The sequence below is a fragment of the Streptopelia decaocto genome (assembly GCF_964273445.1).
Source record: "Streptopelia decaocto genome assembly, chromosome: 7".
Lineage (NCBI taxonomy): Eukaryota > Metazoa > Chordata > Aves > Columbiformes > Columbidae > Streptopelia > Streptopelia decaocto.
Window position 1 is genome coordinate 40,346,262 of NC_138661.1, and position 24,406 is coordinate 40,370,667.

At 45.0% G+C, this 24,406-nt stretch overlaps 1 protein-coding gene across 5 annotated transcripts in view; it reads right to left on the reverse strand.

Moving 5' to 3' along the window:
• MAPKBP1 (mitogen-activated protein kinase binding protein 1) overlaps positions 1 to 24,406 on the reverse strand; it is a 104,699-nt gene that overhangs the window by 33,052 nt on the left and 47,241 nt on the right. For 4 of the 5 annotated variants that reach the window (XM_082059347.1, XM_082059350.1, XM_082059346.1 and 1 more), the window contains exons 4-15: positions 14,947 to 15,009; positions 14,277 to 14,334; positions 11,066 to 11,236; positions 8,362 to 8,499; positions 7,346 to 7,528; positions 6,057 to 6,217; positions 3,673 to 3,862; positions 2,502 to 2,648; positions 1,385 to 1,569; positions 1,182 to 1,273; positions 670 to 795; positions 195 to 265 (exon numbers count right to left, since the gene is read on the reverse strand). In XM_082059347.1, coding sequence (XP_081915473.1) covers positions 195 to 265; positions 670 to 795; positions 1,182 to 1,273; positions 1,385 to 1,569; positions 2,502 to 2,648; positions 3,673 to 3,862; positions 6,057 to 6,217; positions 7,346 to 7,528; positions 8,362 to 8,499; positions 11,066 to 11,236; positions 14,277 to 14,334; positions 14,947 to 15,009 — 1,585 coding nt within the window. Of the gene's footprint in view, positions 1 to 194; positions 266 to 669; positions 796 to 1,181; positions 1,274 to 1,384; positions 1,570 to 2,501; positions 2,649 to 3,672; positions 3,863 to 6,056; positions 6,218 to 7,345; positions 7,529 to 8,361; positions 8,500 to 11,065; positions 11,237 to 12,498; positions 12,545 to 14,276; positions 14,335 to 14,946; positions 15,010 to 24,406 lie in introns of all 5 variants that reach the window. The other variant, XM_082059349.1, reaches the window with a different exon arrangement.

Consider the following 24,406-nt stretch of genomic DNA (forward strand, 5'->3'; position numbering starts at 1 on the left):
GGTCAGGCCAGGAGCAGCTGCATGCTTCACAGAACTAGTTCTCTGAACATAATCTCTTGCATTGAGTCAGTGGGAGACACTGAGGCTGAAACAGCAACAAGCTCAGACAGAAATTCTGATATGACTCTTTAAAGCAGCTCCTTTGTGGAGAGATTATTAAAAAAAAAGTGCTCAAAAAGCTGTAATAAGGTTACCTTCTGCGCAGTGCGGAAATAGATGCTCTTGTCTGCCCCACAGCTTATCATTCGTACTTTCCCATCATTGGCTGGAACAAAAACACAGGAGCAGATCAAAAGATACACACAAATACAAGGTGGAAGAAATGTTTCCATTTATTCCAGCATGTAGCCATCCGGTATCAGTTAAAGGGAGTAAATCATTACAGAAAATAGCTTTCCAAAGAAATGCTGAGGACTTCAATCAAGAGAGGTTTTTTGAGTGGAGAGGATGGAGAGAATAAAAAAAAAAACCACAAGGGAAAAGAAGGCAAGTATTGTCAAATACCACCTTTGTTAGGACTGCAGCTGCAGAAGATGACAAAAAAAAAGCAGCAGCTGCAACTACAGTCTGGCCTAACACAGTGTTTAAGCAGTTAAAATTACTTTATAGAAATAATGGGACAGCAGCAGTGCTCAAATCCAGGTGTGGAGGGAGGCCATGATTCTCTACCTGCAAACTTCACAGCAGTGATGGAAGAAGAATGTTCATCCAGGGTCTGCTGCAGGCTGTAATCCTTTCCAGCATCCAAGACATGAATCAATCTATCCCGACTGGCTGAAGCTAAGAGCTTTAAGCCTGTCAGAAAGTTAGAAAGAGTGCAAGACCATTACTAAAAAGTCATTTGCTCTTCCAGTCACTACTTTAAAACAGCTTCTCATGTCATCCAAAGGACAAAACTTTACACTGTAACTAGCTACAAGGATGGACACAAAGAAATGCCCCTGGATTTCACACTACCATAACACACAGAACAAGTTTCAATCTCAACCTACAATATTCCAAGAAAAAGTATGAGAAATAAGCCTTTTTCAAAGTCTGGCTCTACTGGCCTGATACTACAAGCCTGATCTGAAATGCAGGAGCAGGTCACCACTGAAAGTTCTGACATAACATGACTAGACATTCTGACTTCCTCAATCCCACATTCATGTACAAAATGAAAGAATCTCAATTGCATTTACCTGTGTCAGGTTTGGAGTACTCCAGACATAGGATCTCAGAGTCATGGGCTTCCACCTTCAGCATTTCCCTCAGAGACTGCAACTCATATATCCTGGGACAAAACATGGCTGATGTCAGTATGTTTAATAACATTAGCAAGAACTGGTTTTGATTCTCATGCCTGCCCAGCCCGCAATCTGCACAAGAAGCTCCATGGGATTACCTGAGAGTGCCTATCCTGTCCCCCGAGGCCAGGTGCTCCCCGCTGGGACTCACGCAGACAGTGCGTATCCCCACCTTTGCATCCATCACTGGTGCATCAGCTTTGTCTGCACTTCCTCCTGAGTTGTAATCAGTGTCCAGAAGTACCTGAGTGTTGTCATCTACGTAGATGATTTTCATCAAGTCCTGGAGAAATGATATACCCAGAAACATTAACCAGTTACAAAACATTAAAGGGAAGCATCCACTTTAGAAACCGGGCTCCTGGCCAATATACACACTTCATTGGCAGTAATGCTGGAACTTGTGGGATCTTTTAGCTAGAACACGCACTCAGCCCCTTCATACTATAGGGTGTAAGCTTCACAGCTGTCCCACGATCACCCTTTGCAAAAGATTCCCCTTCAAGCTAGAAACCAACAGCATCTCCTACACAATATACAAGCTCTGGGATTAGTGATTACAATGTAGTAGGGGACATTTCAGGAACTCGAAAGACTTCTAGGGATCATCCAAGTCAGCCCGTGCCTTTTGAGAACTCTCTGACAGAAAAAGCAGGAGCTTTTTACACCATGAGCAGATTGCTGAGAACAGGCAGGTAGGTCAGGGCTGCTGTGCCCATGGATCTTCCAACACAACTGCAAACAGAAGCACATGTCCGTAAGTAACCACTGTTCTGTATCAGTATCCTCCTTCTTACACAGATGAAATGTGAACTGTTTCTCATTCAAGTCTCCCAAACCTCTGCCTCATTCAATGCACCTTTTCCAAACAAATATTAAAGTGGTTACCTATTACAGAGATGGAGAAAAAGAGAAACAGCTGTCCTGAAGCATACAGCATGAGCCATTTTGGAAGAGACTAAGCTTGGCAAATCCTTGGGTGGTTTATAGGAAAAGCAATAGTCTCCAGGGCCATTTCAGACAACCTGTCCTTTCACCCAATACACCCCTCATGTTTCTTCAAGTTCATACATTCTACCAGATTTGTGCTCTGTTTACAGAGAAGTTTGTGTTGTCTTAGACATCCAAAGATGTTTGGGCTTTAACTGGGGAATACCTGTGCATGAGGAAGAGCAACCCCAAAGGCACAGAGGTGATCAAAACCTGGGATCTTACATTGCTGAGGATGTTGCGGTGCAGGGCTGTGCCGTGAATATTGGAGCTCTCAGTGTTCCACAGACGAATGGTGTTGTCAGAGGAGCAGGTGATGAAGGAACCAGGGGGGAGGCATGACTGATTGTTGTCCTTCACCTCCGGATACATCTAAAGGCAGGTAAAATCAACTCCTGAATGAGATTGCCTGGCACCTCGTATCCTAGACACTGGTAGCAAGTTTCAAAACAAAATGAGATAAAAGGGCTGTCGTCTCTGGTTTGTACAGGTGAGAGCCAGCCAGTTCTCCTAATGAAAACATGTTTGTAGACCAGAACTTCATATTCACTTCAAACAAATGCTCACTGAGCCTCCCTGAATGTAGAACATCTCCTTTAAGAAGCATGCAATGAGCCAGAATTCTTTGTTTCTAATAGTGCAAAGAGGGAACCTCAATAACCATGTAACAATGGCCATGCAACAACAACCTTGCACTGTTGTTTGCAACTTTAAACTACTACTGTCAATTTATAATCCAGAAAGAAAAGGTGAGATGCAATTAATAAATAACAGCAAAAAGAGTCATCAACCTCTTCCCACTTCCTTTCCACTTCCCCCTTTCCTGACTACTGTTGGACATATTTCAACATATTAACAACTACATTGTTTCCTACACCTCCTTCCCTTCCCCGTGTCCCTTTGCAGGAAAGCCAACTAGACAGACTGGAAGACGGCAGCCACTTGAGAGGCTAATTCCAGATGTCCTGGTAAACAGGTTACAAAGGATCAGTTGAGGTCTTCTCACTTGTTTCATTCCTTTGACTTTGGAGCACTTGCTTATCTCAAACAATTTTTTTTGAGGTCAGCAGTAAACTCTTGTGCATTTTGTGAAAGAAGCCCCTGCACTCAGCTTCGTCCAGTTCTGCTCCTTCTCCCACCTCTCACCTTTTAATGGCAAGATTTTTTTTTCCAGTAACATGCTGCATCTAACATATTTGGTTAGGCACTGCAGTGCAGCCAAAGAACTGTCCCAAGCTTTAATTCAAGCCCTGTAGCAACCACACTAACCACAGGAGGAAATTTGAGTCAGTTCTTTCTCTCTGCAGTAAGAGTTTGCATTCAAATTTGGCAACTCTTCAGATGACTTCCTCAGCTGCCACTCACAATCCAACACTTGTGTCTGCAGACAACGTACCTCAATGTTCCACACGCAGGAAGAGTGGTACAAAGCGGAGTACACCTTGCCCACTTTCTTTGGGTCTTTGACATCCCACACATACAGGCTGTGGTCATTGTACACACAGGAAAGCCACTGGTTGGTGGGGTCAAAGGTCAAGGCAATTGTGTCCGGATACTTCGCATCGGCCATACCAGAGAAAAGACGACTGCACAAAGAGAGAACAGCAGCCTGGTTAACTTGCACTCTTGGAGTCAGAGCAAGGAGGTGAAGCATCAGAGCTCCACAGGGTACTAGCGAGGTGAACAGTACACTGTGGCATCTACAGGTAGAGAAAGTAGCTGGCTGGGAAGATCTGTCCCTTGAACAACCAGAATCAAAAAGAAGCCTGAAAGTCCCAAGGCAAAGGCCGTTCTCCTTGCCATCCAACCCAGAGTCCCACCACAGACAGGGAATTAACCTTCCCTGAAGAAGGACCAAACAAGACACTTGATCATCACTGGAGATCATCATCAGTTAGCCTGCACAACCAGGTGGCACAGTCTAAGTCAAATAAGTTCAAGACAAAGGGTAGGAAGGATCATCTTTTGGTGGGCATTATATTTTGTTTACTGACTGCAAGGACTGCCTGTATGTGACCAAGCAGAAGAGAGCACATCAGCACAAGGGACAAAGGAATGATCCATTTCAGCATCCGCTTGCCTGATGTGCTCCCCTTCCACCCCCGCCCCACACACAGGCCAGCATGGTGCTGCTTGCAGCAGCTCATGAGATGAGGTACAGTCCTTTCTAGACAGGCAAGCTCCCTGATGCAAACTTAAAACCAGAGGAATTCTGCAGAACAAGGAAACATCCCTTTCCCCAGGTTAAACAATGATCATGCCATGTGAACCCTGTATCTCCTCTACAGGACTCCTCTGTTAAGTCTTGCTGCTATGCACGCAAAGAAGGAGCTGCCCTCCTAACCTGAGGTGAACACAGCCATCCCTCAATGTTGGTGATGGTATCAAATAAGATAATTATAGCCAGAGTGCCACAGTGTTCAGAGCAGGCAATTTAAAGGGACTGATGGAGATGCAGGGGTGAAGGCCAAGGCACATGTAGCACACCAGACAATCGGAGCTCTGCTTCTGCAAATGCAAAACTTTGAGGGCCTTAAGAGTACAGCCCAGATCCTATCCAAAAATCCAGTCATTGACAGAGTTGTGGGCAGTTCATTGCGGGCAACTGGCATTCCACTGAGAGGCTCTGGTATGCATGCGAATATAAGAAGTTCTGTGTTTTCAAGCTTCTTTGGAAGTAATTTAGGAAAAAAAAGAATTGTTAAGATTGTAATCAGCACTACAAATGCATGTTTAAGAATCACATAAATATTTCTGCTTGACAGATACATGAAAGCAACAGAGTATTTTTAAAGGGTCCATGTATAAAATTGCTTGACTTAAGCACCATCAGAAACAGATAACATTTTAAATTGAGAGACTTCCTTTTACAGCTCCCTCGCTGGAATATCACTATCTCCCACTGAAGGAGTATTATATATTCCATTGTTTGAACCTTTACCTCAAGTTCCCAAGAAAGCACATTGAGACACAAAAGCAGAAGGAAAAAAAAAAAGTATATATCTGTAAACATGGGAGCTCCAATTATCTAGGGGAATGATGGCTGGTGGATTCATACACCTTTGGATTTCTTTCCCCACTAGTGACAGAAGTGAAAGAGGGCAACAGAAGAAGACTGGGAAAGCCTCCAACCAGAAAGGGCAAACAGCAACACATGAAAGGTTTCCTTTAGCATAAGCCTCTGCAAGCTGGCAGAGAGAACTGGACAGAAATCACATTACCCAGTCTCAGAAGGTGAGAAATAGAGAGCCAAGGCAGAAGATACTGGACAAAGGTAGGAAAACAAGACAAGAGATTGCACAAAATTCAGGGAGAAGACTACAGACAATAGTAGGAGATTGGGTCTCTGAAAGATTGCAAGGCAGTCTTTGAAAAAGTGCCCCATGAGAGCTGGGGCATCTCTTAGCAACATCGTTATATTGCTGCGGAGAGAGTCTTCAGCCCTTACCAGTGATAAGCAAAGGTTGTGTCACGGTACAGGAGCAACTGAAGTGTGCCACAGCATCCTGTGCCCTCTGCCTGCTTGCTCATAGCAACCAACAGCAAAAGGCCACCAGACCCCAGCAATCCCAGGGAGATGAGGAGCAAGATATGCTGTGTAGCCCAGCAACCAGCTTGGGACTGTAGCCCAGCCCAGCAAGGCCACAACAACTCAGGGAGATCTGCAACAGCCTGCCAATTTAAATCCATAAAAAGAGCACGCTCCAGATGGCCACGGTCTGGGGAACAGTTCTAACCCCCACAAGCTTCCCTTTCCCTCTTCCACCCATGCCACGGTACCTGGCCTCAGTCACACTTGCAATGTCGGTTCCCAAGAAGTGCGGCTTCGGCAGCGTGGTGACAAAGTGAAGGTTCAGAGGGTTAAAAATCCGCACGGTGCCATCAGCACAGCCACAGAAGATGTAGTCATGATTCACGGAGATGCAGTTTGCCACAGTGGTCTGAGGAGGACACAGCACATAAGAAAGCAAATAAGCAATGTGCTCTCACTTCAAAGCTCACCAGACACAAAACAGGGAGAACAGCAAACTGACAGACAAAGGAGTCATGGTCAGAAGAGCTGAAGTGAAGTCAAGCCCTGGGAGTAAGAAAAAGCCTAAAAATCCAATTTTTCTTTCTGAGGAGCTTCCCAGTCAAGGTTCACTGCAGATTCCACATGGTTAAGGAAAAAGCCCAGTTCTTCTGGGTCAGAAGTCAGCAGAGCTACATATTTGCTCCAGCTGAGTCTTACTCTGAACATTGCTTTTTGTTCCTCTGTGACATTCAGCACCTCACTCTGTACTAGCACACCAAAACATTAGCTGTCATAAGGGTCTAAGAAAAGAAGAAAATGGATTTTCTTCCCCCTCCCAATGGGATCTGTAAAAATGGCAAAAAATGGTACAAAATGGATTGTGGTGATAAGGAAATGAGTTCAACGCAAAACTTTTTTCCAACTTACTGTGAAGCTGTCTGTATTCTGAGCGAGAGTGAAAGGCAGATTTTAGAGAGGAAAGGAAAGGAAAGAAAAGAAGAGGCATTTCACTGGAGTGAAAGTGTGTAAAGATTTTTCCCTTGATTTTCATACACTGGATCCTTTCAGGTGGGCATTTTACATTCAATTGAAATGAAAATAAGCACAATCAAACTCTCAACTATGAGCCAACCTGGGGGTTTAGAACAGCCAAACCAACCAGCACCTTGGGAACCTATATTTGAGATGCACAAGCCAAGTAAGACACTGTGGAGTGGGTAAAAATCAGAATCCTTCTAAAATTCCTACTTGTCCAGGCCAAGCCAGGAGGGACAACACAGGGGTTGCTAAAGCTACATCAGGACACTGCCCAGAAGGGCAGTAGCTTAATGCTGAGGCTTGAGAATGAAAGAGCCTCAAAGATTAACAAAATCCCTTTGCCAAGAAGCAATGCTATTTTTGCCTGGCCTTCCAGACTAAATCACAAAGTGGCAGAGGCCCAATGACTTTCACTGCTGGTGGCAAGCCTGTGCTCCCTGAGTGCCCTTCTTGTTTGTTGTTCCTGCTGTGCTTCAGCAGGCACAAATATTGCAGGACAGGAGAACGTAAAACTCACCCTCAGCTCCACCCACTTGTCTAGCAGCCTTTTTTCATTGAATTCACAGAGCAGGCCTGAGGATGTGATGCAGAAGGTGCTGTCAGCTTTTTTGCCCCTCCCACATGCCACATCTGCAAAGAAGTTGTTCCTCAGTTCTCCAAGCAATCCTGAGCGACCCAGCAAGGGGACTGTGGCATTGACCTACCAATAAAAAAACAGTTTGTTAGAAACAGAGCAAGACACTCTGAGAACACAGACATTTTAGAACATCAACCCTTGAGTGCTGAAGTGCCTCAAAGAGAGAGAGCTGCAAACAGCCTACAAGGAGAGGTAGTGACACGTTTTACTTGCTGCAGGCACATTGGTTGCATTGTATATTGAGACCATCAGTATTAGCATGTCAGTGGAACAGAACACTATCAGTGCCACCCAAACTGCACATCCATACATATGACCCAGAGACAGCAGATCAGTCACTAGAAGAACAACTCTTCCATGGCCAATCTGTGATTTATACCAGATGCCAAACAGGGTTCAAGCATGAAGTAGGAACGACTGTTCATGAGCACGCAGAAAATTATCATATGTGGCTTCTGTTCCCCAGAGAAGAATCAAGCAGCTAGAAGTTAAAAAACTTCAGGTGATGCTTCAAAAATAACACAACCTTTTGAGATGCTCATACCAACATCAAATAGCTCTCCCCAGCTTTGTGTTCCAAGTTGTTCAATGACTGCAGCTATTTTCTAGGTTTTTTGTCCTTCAGTATATGGGACTAATAAAGAACAGGCATTATGCAACACAGCTCTAGGAGCCATATCCCTACCTCAGCAGGGGATAAGACAAGTTTTTTGTGTCTTTTGGTGCTACCAGCCCATGGTGAGACTGAGACTTGAGAGCCAGGGGTGGAGAGCTGTCCTTGAATCACAGCAAAATCAAAGGAGTTCCCACTTCCCACGGCTGACTGGGGCAAAATCCACCCTGCCATAAGATGAAAATGCCTGTTCACAGCTTGGCCTTGATGTACTTTCTCTCACCTTGGAGGTTTTGCTGTCATCCAGGTACCAGAACTTGATGTGTCGATTTCCAGCAGTGACAAAGTAACTGCAGTCCTCCGAAAATGATACAGCTGTCACTTTACTTGAGACTTTGTTGGCTGCCACTACAATGTTTTTCTGGAAACATAATTGTTTAGATAGCTTAATTTATTTACTCAGAAGCAAAGGAAACTCATTTCAATTACAGGCACATATCCAGTACAAATGCTGCAGCAGAGAAAAGACAAGGTCCAAACTATTCCCCACTCATCCCTGAACACAATCTCGCCAACATCAGCTGGGAGCATTGATTTGGCAGACAGTACAATTCATATTTACATTCAATTCCATTTCCACATCAACTGGGATCTAGAACAAATCAGCAGGCACTAGTTCCTGCAGGAACTTGCCTTGCCGTCTGAGCCATGAGAAACATGTTGGTTTCACAATCACCGGGAGCTTGGAGCAAACTCATTTCCCTTTCTAAACAGCAAAAGCATCCACAGGCCAGCCCAAGAAGGAGCTACCCCAGCCTCCAGGCAGCAAGGAGGACAGGGCACTCCAGATAGGGAACAGGTATTTTCCACAGTGAAAACATTACTGGTTCCTCCATAAATTCTCTTTTCTCTTTAAAGACATGACGCCTTATCAAAAGACAAAGCACAAAAAAGTCCACGTCTGTATCAGAAAGAACGAGGCAAAATCTACTGCACCTCAAATTAGCACCTCAAAAATTTTGGAAAAGGAGGAAGAACATGGCAGGGACAGAAAACAGGAATGGACACTGCCCAAGCAGAAGGGTCAGATGGCAGGAGCTCTCTGTTCACAATACCAGTGCTCAGTTTTCCCCCCACTGCCTTTCCCCAGGGACTGGAAGAGGTGAAATTAAAAAAGCTTTCCCCTCTGCCTGTGGCAGGTTTTCAACCATGCAGCACATGGTTGACAACAGTGCAGCACCTTTTATTCACTATCTGTTTCCTTTACCCTTCTTTTTAGGGACTTGGTTGCTCCCAGACTTCACAATGCAATGTCCTCAGCACACAAACCACATCACTCCAAGGGCCCTATCAGACAGGGCGCTGACAGAACTGGAGAAACCAGCAATAGAGGAATCTGGGCTGCTGCAGCATCACCACAGAGAACCCCTCAACCCAGACTGGGGGGCAAAGCAAGGGGGACTGCCATTAACATAACTTTTTCACAACGCTGCAAAGAGAAAGGCCTAGGGCCCTTGCAGACCTCAACATTTGGATTGTTGCTGTGGCCTTTCTGTAGGGAAGCAAGGGGACCCTACAGACAACACGGGTTTCTTTTCCATCACACTCAAATGACCGACCAAGTCTCCCAGCCAGGAAAAACAGGGACAGTGAAGCAGCAGCACAGTGGACAGCAGAAGGGTTGTGGTTAAAAGTGCAGGAAAGTGCTTCAGGAGATCTGTTTTCACATCTTGGTCTCTTACTCTTCTTCAACTTCAGCCAGGTAAAGTCTCTAGTTTTGGTACCCAGCTTGCAAATAGATGCTAGCTGGACCTCCTGAGAGTCACAGTCTGGAGCATATGCTTGGAGTGTGTGTTCTTCAGCACAAAATGGTGAGATAATGCTTATCTCACAGGCTCTCATGCACATAATTATAAACAGGATCACAGTGAACAGAAAAACCTGCATAAGCAAGGGAAAACAAAGCTACTTGTACTCAGACCCACACACGCCATGCATTATGACCATCTCCAAGTCACTACTTTCATTCATATAACTAGAAAGAACCAAAAGGCTGAGCACTCCATTTTCAACACTGACAAACACACTTAGGTTTTATCACTACAGAGTGCAGCTACACAAAAAAAATAGCAAGGTCAAACTTCAACTCATGCAGGAGAGAACTGACAGAACTTAAATTACAGCACAGGAAATGTGGTGAAGAGAGCAACATACTAAATGAGCACAGACTTACAAGTTGCATCGTGTGAGATTAGAGATACACTGAAGGGTTTTTTTTAAATCACATCTCTTTTAGAGAGGATTACAGCACCTGAAGAGGTAGCAGTATCTGAATAAGTGCTTAGCATTTATTAACACAGAAGACTCCAAGTCTACTGACAATAAACATTTCTTTTTTATATCCAAACAGCACACATCTAAATATTTTCTAGAGGATAAGACATGGGCTTTGTTTCCACAGTGCTGCCCCAATTCAGTGGCAGACAGAGTGACCTCCATCAGCTTTCACCCACTGTGCTTTCTCTGTGTTCCCCTTCTCAGTGCTCAAGGATGGGATTAGAGCATTACAAACCCTGACACAACAAAAACAATAGCCAAGAGCATCCACTACACCACAAAAGAAATCCCTGGCTGATGAGAGTTTCCTTCCTCAACCTCATAAACTGTTTTTTAATAAGCCTCTAAAAAAGCACAAGACTTTGACAAGGTTTCAAAGTCCAGGCTTTTCTGACTGGACAGCAAGATGTCACACGTCTCCAAGTATAGAGAATATCCCTTCACTGAAGTGACTTAGACCTTCCCTAAGGGACCATAGCTCTCTCTGAAGTCCAAACTTGTCTGTGTCTATGAATGTCAAAACCAAACAACAACAGAATTAAAAAAAAATGCAGAAAGCAAGATGGGACTGAAATAGTTTACAGACAGACTACACACTCTTTCTAATTCAGCAACACTCTGTGGTCCATCCAACCTCCCAGAGAACTTACCTTCCAAGACCACACGTTGACAATCATGTCATGCTGGTACCCCACTGAAACAATGTACTTGGAGCTGGGGGAGAAGGCCACGCAGGCCACACCGTATTTGTGCTCTTGGAGCTCAGCCACCTGGGTTCGCTCGGCCACATCCCATACCCGAACTGCCGGCATGTGTCCACTCTAGGGGGGACAAGAACAGACACAGAAGAGGAAATGTAACCCCCAAGGTCAGTTCTGACAGATTAAGCATACAAATATGTGGAGGCTTGGAAAAAAATGTACAGATGGTGCACTCACAATAGAGTTAGAGGTTAGGCCTCAGTTCCTTTGACTCTTTAAAGCCCACGTTGAGACTGACAACCTAAGGAGCATATGTGTTTCAATAGGTGTTTGGAAGAATTAATACAATCTTCCCTGCTTTAATCCTTTTCTTACACTACTTACAAAACAGAGACTGGAACGACACTTTGGACACACATCCCTGATCTTTGCAATGGGAACTCACAGCCAGCTCATGAAAATGATTATAATATGTTGTATCTCTGGACTCAGTGAAAGGCCCTCACATCCTTTGTCTCTAACACAACATGGACATCTGAGATCTTAAGCCAGGTCATGACATGACTGTTGTGATTACTGTCACACACCATTTGAGGGAGGCCTCTGGGAGACCAGTAGCATCATTTCTGTCACAAAGGTAACACACGGATGCATGCTGCCTGAAAGAGTGTGGGCAGGGTGGTGTCAGAGAAAAAGACATTGAGGGAACAGAGCCTCTGGTTTTACATTTGTTCTCCACAGAAACAGAAGGTCACAGACTTCAGAAATGTCAACTCAGCCAGCACCTTCTGCCAGACAATTCCATTCTTTTGTTTAATTGTTTGCTATTAAACCAAAATAGAACAAGGCACACAAGATGAACTGTGGAGCTGGCCAAAAACGTGCCTGATGGGCCAATCCAAGTCAAGAGCCTGCTCATGATTTCACATGTAAGTCTGTCAAAACAGTAGCTTGCAAGATAACATATCCATAGCAACATGGCAAAATGGTACCTTTTCTGATCAGTTTTAAATAAGTCATTTGAGTGTGTGGGAGAGAAAAGTCCCATTACAAGGAGAAGTCAAAGCTTTAAAAACTCAGAATTGTGCATGTTTTAATTGTCTCATTCAAAACCTTTGCCAAGTAACTGCTTGTGGTGTGGAAATGTGGTCAGATTTCACTGCAATTGGTACAGTTCTCCCTCCTGCAAGGCAGAGCTCAGGTCTCAGGGTGTCTGGCAAGATATTTAAATGAGCTGAATCAGCTGCTCTTCAAAGCAACTACTGTACTTAAACACATGCATCCATATATATATATATATATATATATTTCCCAGCATCTTAGCATACACCCCAACCCCTCAACAAACTGAATTTGTATTTCATCATTTAAGAAATGCTCACCAAAAAGTGAGCTCTGTGTGATCGCCATGATGAGGAATCTATGCCTCTATGGGGAGAAAGAAAAAATTCAAAGGAAAAAAAATCTTTTGGATTTGAAATATACAAAGCACATTTAATACGTGTGGGTGTCCAAGGACTAGCCTCCATGTTCTCCTTCCTGAAAATCCAGCCATGCAGAAAACTAAGATGTTATTAGGCAGAATTAGCATGAGGCTGATAAAAGTGAGCTTGACAAAGTGAACTCAGAAAACATTTCCCTATGGAACCACTCCACAGGACAGAGGCTGAATGAAGATGAGACTGCTGACACCGGCAGGGGACACTGCTACACCAAGTAATAACTCAAACGTCAGACACATGGGAGGATACTGAAGAAGAAATGGTCTTAAAACCGGGCAAGAGTAGACATGTTTTGCAACAAGGAAAGAAAAAAAAAAAAGCTTCCAAGTATAACTGGAAAGGCTTTTTCTTTTTTTATCTGAACCTGTCATTTACCCCAATGGAGTTTCAAACTGAAAAGTTTGAGTTGTCAGTAAGAAAAATACCCACTTCATTTTTCACCACTTTTCCTACCCCAAATGAAAATAATAGAGCATCAGAGATTTAGGAAAAAAAAAAAATGCACAGAAGGCACCAGAAACATCAAAGCTAAACACTAGGAGGAAATATATATATAATAATTTCAATATAAAGGGGGTTTATTACATTAAGACTTCCAGAGTGTAAGGAGACATTGAAACAAATTGCAGCTATAAAACCTCATGCTTTCACTAAAAATTTAACAACAACAATCTCTGATGCTCTGATGAAAAAATTATGCTTACTTTTTCTGTGCCGAGGTATCCTCCATCCCAAAACACTGCTGTTTCTATCCTTGGCCTGATCCATGTAGGATTCAGGCCAAGCTTGGGAGCCACTCAGTAGCATAACAGCTGCCATCACAGTGGCTGCACTAGGGACGTCTGGAGCAAAGAGCCTCCGTCTTGACAGCTCCAGCATAGGGCTGTGACAGACTTCTCTGTGGCTGAAGCTCAGGAGGGGACCTGTTTCACACATGTGCCCTCCCAACGTCCTACAGAGGCACTGAGACTAGGGGTAAATTACCATTAATCACACAAAGAGCAAACTGAGCTCAACCATATGGGGGACAGTCAGCATTTCTGTGCATTTCTAACATCCAGCAATTCCAACCTCATGACACAGCCCACGTCTTTAACTTCTAATGCAGAACAGACACAAACTTCACTCATCCTTGTCCTCTCCCTTGGGCATGTTTGGAAGAAGGAAGCAATTGTCGCCCCCAGCCAAACATACAAAGCCAAACCACAGGCACCAGCATCTTCTGTCACTATTCCTAAAGCTCCATTCCACATGCGCTTTTCACTTTTTCCACAACACTGTTACTGGCTTCAGTTACTTCCTGAAATTCTAAAGGGACAATGCTAAACTCAGACCAAGATTAAGGACCATTCAAGTACTCTTCACTGGTGCTAGAATAAAGCCATGCTGTGTTTCCTTCCACTTATTTTTCACCCTACCTCAGCCCACAGACAACATCCCAGAAGATGCATCCGCCCAAGGTGATAAGGGACAACACACTGGAAAGCCACCAGCAGGATCACCCAGAGCTGCCATAACCCAATAGGTCCACCCAGAGATGCAACACTGAAATAGGTTTGTCTGTGACAAAACAGTTCACCGGCTTGTTTCTTCTAACACCCTCTGCCCTGCTTCAAAATGCAATGGACAAGGTGTGCCCTCTCCCCTCTCACACTTACCTCTCCTGTAACCAAATATTTTCCATCTGGAGAGAAAGCAAGTGCTGTAATTGTTTTCCTAAAACAGAGAAAATGACACTGAGCAACATTTCCAACATGTGATTTCATTTCAATAACTCATGACTGGGGAGTAGGTTGGGATGAACTGGAAAGAGTCTGAAATCACACGTAATAGCCTGACACAACAGTTTTGCTTTACCAGAGGTCTAACACTTGCCATGGGGATGCCCTGCTGCCCAAGTCTCAAGCAGCATGCCTACAGTGCTGGAAAAGCTCCAGAAGTCAAGGTTCATCCTTGTGCCTTTATTCCAGATGCAAGGACCATGTCCCAGTCCTGGCTTCAATAATGAAGTCATAGTTTAAGGTGGACAAAAAAAAAAAAAAAATCAGATATCATGGAGTTCTAGCAAGACCTTCATGTCATGCCTGTGAGAAGTTCCTCATGGGATCACAATGTTTATGAGGTGGCAACTGATCAGCAAAGCACCTCACATTAGAAGGAGCTGGAGTCAAACCTGCAGGCAGCCTCTCCCCAAGGCAGCTCACACGGAGGGGATTTAGCCTAGAGCAACAGCAGCTCCTGCACTTCACTCAAGCCATAAATCCTTGAAATCACCCCACCCCCCTCCCACTCCCCCCAAAAGCAAGCCCAGCTTAAAGCTTCACTCACCTGGAACTGTTTAGAATATGGTGTTGTTTATTTTTTCTAGGGTTGAACAGCACAACAACACACCTAGAAGAGGGAAACAGAAGAACAAAAAGAATTGACATGACCATGTCCAAACATAACAAAATAAAGAAAACCAAAGAGCTATCCTAGATGGCAGAGCTGCGGCAAAAGCAGTCCCAAAATGCTGTTTTATCCCCTAATCCCACAGACTGAGCTGGGGTTAACCAGATACAACAAAGGAAAAGAAGAGCCCAGAGGGGAATCACAGTTCTCTCTCACATTGAGGAGTACCATAAATAATTACCTTTCCAGAATCTGGGAGCCCTGAGTCTCTGATTGCTCAAGTAGGACAGAAAGGTTAACCATGAAAGTTTGTGCAACGGCCCTAATGGATTATGTCCCTGCCATAAAAGTGACCCTGTGTACTGGGCACCAAATGAGCATGCCTAGAACAGAGTAAGAAGGTCAGGGAGAAGGAGGGAGAGGATTTTTCAGAAAAGCTCTCAGGGAGGGGAGGAGAAGGTACAGAGGTTAAATTTCTGTGCCTTGCCCATAACAGTAGACAGGACAGAAACTGTTAAGTATAGCACAAGAGGTGGCTGGCCAGTTAAGAAGTGAGACATATGATGCCAAAAAACTATTGACTCAAGGGACATATCTGGATAAACAACTTGCTCGGGAGAATTGCAGAAATCTCTCAGCAAGAAGAGCTGCAAAAACAAGAAGTAGTGAACTCCTGGTAAGCAATATATTCATCTCTATTGGGAGAAAAAAAGTCTGTGACAGAGAGGGGAGGAAAGGAGAAAAGGCCTCATTTCCCCACTGATCTTGCCCATAGCACATTGCCTTGGTGCCTCATCCCACCACAACCAGCCTGGGCCAGTCCCAGGTACTGGAGCCTCCCCCATTCTCCACAAACACCTACACAAACAACAGCATTTGTCTTGTAGCAGAAAACACAATCCTACTGCCCCCTCCCAAAAGTGTAACTGTTAAGTGAATAAAAGGAAGGGAAAACTGGCCTCAGAACAGTAATTGCTCTATGACTTTGTGCCCTACCTCTCACTTCACTTTTAGAACAGAAATTGCGGTTTTCACCTATCCCTCCACTAGCACACGCTGCCAGCACTCGGAGAGTCCCGGCTGCTCCTTGGCTGCAGTGCCAGGGGAGCGCTGGGGGATGCCCAGGCTCTGCTGCCAGCAGCCCTCGCTGCACTGGGGACTTCACTCGTGTCACCATTGTGCTGGGACTTGCCTGCAACATGTGCCAGGCTGCAGACATTAGTCAGGGAGGGAAACGCAGAAGACAGAAGTAGAGGAGTTGGCCTGAAGCAGTCAAGCAGAATGGCAAAAGCTGAAGCATCACAGAAATCCATTGCAGCACCTCCGTTACAGACCTCACCAACATTTCAGCGCAGGCAGGGCACACTCACATGCGGGGCTTTAGCCACGACTGCACACACCTTGGTGCCGTGCCGCCCAGGGCAAGAGCTGCGTCCTTCCAGGCCCCTCCATGCCCCCAGGCAGTGCCAGCATTGCTGCAGCCATGGCTCAGGGTTGACAGGGACCTACGATGTCTCTGGCACCTCCTCACCTAGCCTTTCCCTTGGCCTGACTGGGCTACCCTGCCAGAAGTGGTGTAAATTTTGAAATGGAAAAGAGAACAGGAAGGAGGACTGATGCACCAAGACCTTGAGCTCAGAGTCCTTGGCTGAAGCTGTCACGCTCCGTTAACATTGCTAGTTCAAAGTGGACACCATCAGAGGGTACCAAAGCTTTAACCTTCAAAGCACCAATCATTCACAAGACAACCATTCAGACTACTCCTCTCCACCCATGCCATTCCACCTATTCTTCTCCACTCACACTCCACCCAGAAGGCCAAGGCAATAAAGGCACCAAACTTTCTTGATAGTTAAGGCAGACAGGTGTGGTTGGAGAAGTAATCTTGTGGAAGAGCAGGGAAAGTTGAAATCAGCAATTTGTTCAGACCAGGAATTGATTCTTCTGCACTTTTTATCCTGGGGAACCAATCTGGAGAGTTTCAAGTCAAAGCTATGCAATGTATTTCTGAGGGATTAGTGTAAAGAAGCAGGTGGTTTGTGATCCATTAACAAGTCAGGGGAGGTTAAGCCTTGCAAACCATGAGATATGAAATAGGAAGTTAGCAGATGTGAAAATCTATCTAATCCCAAGCCTCCAGCTAATCAGAAAAGCAAAGCAAAACCCCATTATGTGGAGTTGGATACTGTTAATGGACCAAAACCTCCCTGAATTATGACAGGGAAGACTTGCGCTCAGAATAAGCTTCAAAAAATACAGAATGAATAAAGGAAAGATATAAAATCTTGGCAAATGCTTCCTATGTAGCTCTTTAATTTAAGTATCTGTTTTATGGGAGGAACTCTGCAAAAAAAAAAAAAAAAAAAAAAAAAAAAGACAGGAAAGATGCAAAAAACAAACCATCGTCTTCAAACCAGGCAAGAAAACAAAAACAAACCACTTCCTAGAATAGTATAGCGAACCACTGAAGTCCAGGGCTTTGCCATTATTAACTTGCACAACAGACCCTTTGGCCACCTATAACATGAATTTTAGCTCACTTGCACTCTGGAGTGGGCAGCCTGCCAGCAGGCTTCCTGCTTCCCAGCCCTTGGCCAAGTCCAGAGCCCACAGTGAAGGTAAGAGCCACCCAGCTCACACACACAAGTGAATCAACAAACCGTCCCAAGAGCCACACAGGTCCTAGTGCCAGAGCAGCCATCAAGAAAATAGATAGTTTAACTGTCTTGAGACACTCCTATGCTCAGTTCACTGAGTTCGACCCATAATTGAAAAACTCTATCTGAAAGGGGGAGAGGCGGGAAGAAGAAAATAAATCACAGTATCATTTTACTGGTCAACAAGAACTGATTTACACGATGAAAAGGTAATTTTAACTCACAGACTTAGTGAAATAAGATTGCACATGGTTGAGTTGGAAGCTAACAACTAAAATTATTGCTAACTGGTTATGACCTTCTATGCCAATAAAGTCATTTAGCCAGGATAAATAAGTCTTCTAAACTTGCTTTTTTAAATTAGCTGCTACCCAACAAAAGCCACCCCACTGCTGTGCTGTCCCATGCCGATTGTCAACCATCACCCTCCTGCCTGCCATACACAGGGACAATGAAGACTCAAGCCAACTCCAAGCATACCTTACTCAGCAAGATGGCAGGCCATGAACCACAAATCTTACAGAAGGACACAGATACTGTGCTGGGAGACAGGAGCACTTGACTTTGAAAACTGCCTCCCTCTCAAAACGCTTAAGTAGGTATCTAGTCTACTCCATCCTAGAGAGCACATCTCCTCAACAAGCAAAATTAACCATTTCTAGCACTTTAATCTCTTCTGAGTGTTCAGGGCAGCCCCAGTTGCCTGCTCAGACACTCACAGCTGAGCTCAGCATAGCCCCAGAGTAGCTCCTCCATCCCACAGAGAAAGCAAGTCGTTCTTCAGCAGAACCTGCAGCAGTTCTCCAAACAAGGTGGCTCAGAGCCCTTTAGTACTTTGGGCACGCTTTGTTTTATCCAAGGAAATTGGTCTAGAAAAATAAAGGGAAAGGAAACATTGAATGGTCAGATCGCTGCTACTTCATGCTGCCTCCAAATCCAGTAAGGCTACCAAGCCCTCAGGAGACAAAGTACCTATTCCCTTCCATTTATGCTGGCTTTAATCTTACAGCAGTTAAAATAACAAAAATAATTACCATGGAAAATTAATTGCACAGAAGAGCATACACCCATCTATCCAAGAGCATACACCCATCTATCCATCCTCCACCTTTGCTCCTTTATAAGACAACATTAAGCATTTTGCAGCCAGAGGGATAGAAAGGATGCAAGGGAAGAAATCTCTGATATTTTTGTTCCTGGCTCCCAATTGTGGATGTAGATCAAGCAGAGTACTTCAAACCTGCACGTCTATCATGGTCATCAACTCTTCCACCTGCCACACCCCTTTCCCAAATTGAAGCTTTCAAAACAAATTCAAGTTCTCAAGACTCCTTTGCCTGAAGAGATCTTTTTAAATGCTAGTGCCAACATGCAAACTAAGACTAGCTCCAAAAGCACCACACATAGGACCTACACAGAGACAACCTGACCCTGGTGCACACTAGCTGTTTAGAAGGTCAACATGGTTAGCACCCTTGTTTCAGCACAAATCCTACCTCCTCTGCAGCCATGGGCAGGGCTTGGTGACCACAGCATCTTTTTAATCTACAAATACATTCTGATTTCCAAGACATTTACAGAAACTGTTTGCTCCTGTATAGATTACTGCTGTACAAACCACCAATCGGCCAGCTGAGATCAAGTGTCCTGTTTGTTTGCATGGCTCCTGCAGAGGCCGTTGGCAATGGCATACATATTTAAAGGTATTATTTCTAGGTCTATGACACCACCCTACAACCTTTAAGTACACCTCCCTGATGCAAACAGCTTTTAAAAACAACTTGGCTGTGGAATATCTCCCAGCTCTTCTCTTTCTTGTGGGACCATTCAGGTAACTTCAAAAGGGAAGAACAGAATCAGCTCTCCCAGTGATGTCAAAGGTTTTTGCAGACAACCTGAGCTCCCTCCATCAAGGATGCCATTTGGGTGAGCCAAAAAGAAAGTGGTGAAATGTTCCTTGCAGAGCTTTCCAAACCTCCATGAATGCACAGCCCTATCTTATATGTGCAAAACTGTGCACCATATATGCAGATAAAAAGCTGCTGTTGTTTCAAGGGGAGAGGGGAGGGAGTGTCACAGAAGTTTCCATTGGCTCCAGCAAGAGGAAAAAAATATATATAAAAAAGAAGCAATTTCCCCAAGCTAAATATAGGAGCAGGAATGGAGAGGAATTGGACGTCAGTATCACTTTTACATGAAGTATCTGACTCACTAAGTCAGCAGCAGTGCATCACTCCATGCAGCTGCCCCCACCTTCTGCCTTTTCTCCTACTGGCTTCACTCCTGTTCTTATCAAAATTCTACTTCCTGGACATTTTCATCTTCTCATTGTCCCCCAGTTTCCTCACACGACCCTCTAGTCTCAGCTGCCTTTCCCCACCCACCTCCTTCTTCACGCTTCTTCAGCAAGCTAATAAAAAACAGATTTCTGCAGAAGTCAGTTTTCCTCTTTCCTTCCTCTGCAGGTCACACTACCCTTCAGCGGGCCTGGGAAAATTAAAAGCCTGTGATGGCATTCCTCTCCAAGTTATCCATCAACTCTGAGTTGCCCTGTCTTGTAGGACACATGGCTGGAGGCAGCATTCATGGGTCAGGTCCTCCTTTCCTAAATGCACGCAGCCTGTGCTATAAAGAGGATGCTGTACAGAGGAAAGAAAACTCCATTAAGATATAAAAACAAATACTAGCTTGCTTTTTTTTTTCCCCACAAATATATTCCTTTTCACGCTGCTGCAAGAATAAATGAAAAGAGCAATCCGTTCCATCCCTTCAAAATTGGTCCATTTCTCAGTTTCTGGCTCATACTCTGCTCTCTTCCCCACACCCAAAGCTATTCAAATGCAAGTGCAATAGCTTCCTACACGCTAAATGAATGAAAAAAAAAAAAAAAAAAAAAAACCACAACAGACATTGATAAGAACAAAATCTCTTTTACACTGCACTGGTTGCCAAGGGAAGCTTGATCAGAGTGAAGCAGTGTCTACAAAAGCTGGTGTTCATTTTCTGTGTGGCAACTCTTCCTGCCAGAAAGCTTCTTTAATTCACAGCCAGTACTGGGAGTGGGCTAACAGTGATGCGATAGGATGTGGACACTGAGTATGTAACTGAATAGGTATTTTCATGCAAGCTATATGAATTAAATGCATGCTGAAAAGAAAGATGTATCTGTTGAGAGGTTAAGATTTGGGTGTCACTGCCTGAGGAGAAAAGCCTTCAGAGCTCCCTGCAACAATTCACTACAACAAAGACTCAAAAGGTGGGAGCCTGAGAGATGCAGCTAAATTCATGCTTCAGAAACCAACACAGCCTAACAAAAACAGGCTAAAAAGCACTGAATACTGAACAAAAAAACCCACATTCAGAGATGTCTTAAGCCAGTAGGCACCCAGACACCAGAAAAGGGAGAGCAGCACAGGAAGTTGAGTCTACAAGAAGGCAGAGCAGAACTGACAAGATTGATTTGTATGGCTAATCCCCAAAGCAACAAGGGCAGCCTCTGCCCCCACCACCATTTCCACCTACTGAATTCACATCACCCATTGCATTGACTGACAGGGCAGACGTGTCCAGTAAGAGAGAACACAGGATGAAGAAGCCAAACAGCCCCTCTCTCTCTGCCCAGTGTCATTTGCTCTGCTCAACCATAGGGTAGTGGTCCAATTGCTCCCTTCAGCTGCGGCAAGGTAACACCAGTGACAGATCGCTTCCCACACAACCTTCCATGGCCTGAGCCAGAAAAGCAAGCCACGCAAGAGAACAAGTACTACAACCCCAAACGTGGGAACCTCAAAATGCCCACCACTCCTGCAAAAAAAACACTGGTGCCTATGTGATCTCATGACATCCAGAAAAACAGGTAAGTTGTTCTCCCCACCACCTGGCAAGCATGCTGCCATCCTCATGATCTGCTGCTGCCAGTGTGGTTTGTGCCTGTCTACATGTCCAGTCTCTGCTGCAGATGAGGGGACAGGACTGAGTGCCACAGAAGTTCCTCCTCAGCTCCTGCCCTGCACAGAGCCAACACAAACCCCTGCTGTGCATGGCCGACAGGTTCCACTGGCAACGTTCAACAGCCCCTTCACACCTGCCAGACTATATCTTAAAAACAACCAGCTGCACCTCTGACCTCAAGCTGCAGACAGCAGAGAAGAGATGCAATGCACAGATCTGAAAAGATATGCAAAACACTTTAAAAACACTTTAAAAACCCCCAACACATAAATGGACTTTAAAAATCTGATAAGGAGCAGAGATTGTGACTGTACATTGACCATTCCAGCCCTCTCTTCTTGCATACACACAGACACCTCTGAAGTTTCAGCTTGACCAGGGGCACAGAGGAGCAGCAGAGGTCCTCCTGTCCACCTCCTGCCTGAGCCAGGGCCCTGCCTGCCCACAAGGACTGGCCACAGTCATTCATAGTGGGTCCACCTGACCTTACTGCAACATACCCATGCTCTCCTGGAACTACCACATGCGGAAAACTCTGTCTTAGCATGGAAACCTCCAATGTTAGGTTATTTCGAGGTCTCTTTTTAAGGAGGCAGAGCAGTAGTGGAGAAGGAGGATTTTTAAAACCAGCAACCCTTCTGACACCAGGCAAACATAAGGCAGGGAGACGATTCAGGAAAGCAAATTCAGACTATCCTGCGCATTAAATGGATGCGGGGACAAAAGACAGCTTGGGCCCCATCTCACCCTGGGTAAGTTGTGTGCAACTCCACAGCAGCCACACTGGAGCCAGAGACGCAATGGCAGTGCCCTGGGGAAAGCCATGGCTTTTCACAGAGCAGCACAATCAGAAGGCACCTTTTCTGGGAGGCAAAGGGCTAAGCCAGACAGAGATTGTGAAAGACTTGGGCAAGAAGTGCATGTGGGGAAAGCAGAGGGGAGAAAAGGGCTCAGAGGAAAACCACGAAATTTCAATCAGCTTACCAACTGGGAATGATTACAGTTGCAAGGAAGATGAAAATTATTGCAGTTAATTGTTATGGCTCATGCCTGCCTAGTCACCAGTGATTCAGCAGGAACTTCACCTTCAAAACATCGCAATTCCCTTCCAACTCTCCAATGCCAGGAGAGGAAAAATAAACAAAACTTATGGATGAGAAATGAGGGATAAAGCCCTGCCCAAGCAGAACTGGGGATAAGCCACCTCCCCTGCCTTGCAGAATATCCCATCTCTCCTCCAGCCTGCAGCGAGGCTAGGTGGAACAACGAAGTCACACAAAGCAGCAGTTGCGCACACAGGCACTGAATTGCCTGCCAGACTGCACGTCTGACAAGCTTCAGAGGACACCAGGCACTGCTGACAAATGCATGTGCACACACACACACATATTTATATAAATCTGTTTGTAGGTGTATATAGAGACACTTGTATACATATGGCTCCTGGCTGACTATAACACAGAGTCCACATTTCTCCCTCCCTCTCTCCAAAACCATTCACTTCCCTAGAGGCAGGGAAGCGATGCCAGTAACACACCTACACGAAGCATTAAATCAACTGGGCTGGGAGTAGGAGTTGCAGAGCTGCGTTTTATTTCAGCACTCTTGGCAAACACCCGCTGAACACTGCAAATGAGCAGCAGCCCCAGGGGCTAGAGCAATGGGCAACTGACGATAGGAAGGCTGGAGGAATAAAAGGATCGCTGAGACAGTTCATGACATGAAAATGTGCTGATCAGTCAGACAAAGACTAAGAAGCAGTAGAAAATGGAGCCTTGAGTAGAACCTGGCCAGTCCCAGATGCAACCAAGAAGGACAAAACAAACAGTCAGAACAGAGCTAAAAAACTGAAGAGCTTTGCATCCAAGCAGGGAATACAACTTTTTCCAGGATGGATGCTACAGAATCACGGCATATGGTGTTAATTCTTGAGAAAGGACTTGTCTCTATATGCTGAGGTCTCCTCCCAAAGTTACAGCTGTCACAGGCACATCAACAAGTAGAAGAGAACAACCCTCTGTCCTGACAGACCAGCCAAGACACCTGCTTCAGGGATCTCCTGCTCCCCAGTTGTGCTCCACCCCTCTGCTCGCTCTCAAGAGCCAGTCCCTGTCTGATCAGGATCTGGCTGACAGCCCCGGACCTGCCATTCTCAGCAACAGGCCCTAAGCTTTGTACTGAGTCTGAAAGGCCTTGGGCTCCCTGGCCTTGCTCACTCTGAACTTCTCTTGACCTGCCTGCAGCTCTGTTTTACTTGGTTGAGCTGTGACAGCAACTTCTAACTGACCAGGTGTCTATGGCTAATTTGTTTTCCTTCTGTTTATCTTTGTGTGATACAACCATAGTTTTATATAAATAACAGTAACAAGCGCTTATTTCATGTAGACTGGGATATTTACAACTAACACAAAGATGTAGCGGAGAGAAATGCAGGCCTGGTATGATTAGAGTCCTTGAGAAGTAGAGATGCGGGATGCAGCGCAGAGGGGTGCAGGCAGGGGACGATAAGAGAGGAGACGTGCTTGGCACAGGAGACCCCACAGCTGTGAACAACTCACCTGCGATCCACTAAAGAAATACAGATCTAGAGCTGAACAAAACAGGTTTTAGGGATTAAAAAAAAAAAAAAAAAAAAAAAAGGAAATAATATCCAATGTGCATGAAAGACACTATACATAGTGAATTCGGAAGCAGCATGGAGCTGCAGACCAACCATGAAAGTGAAAGGTGTTGAAGTGTGTTAGTGAACCTGCACAAAATGACCCAGGTGGACCCTGGAGAGAAGAAGA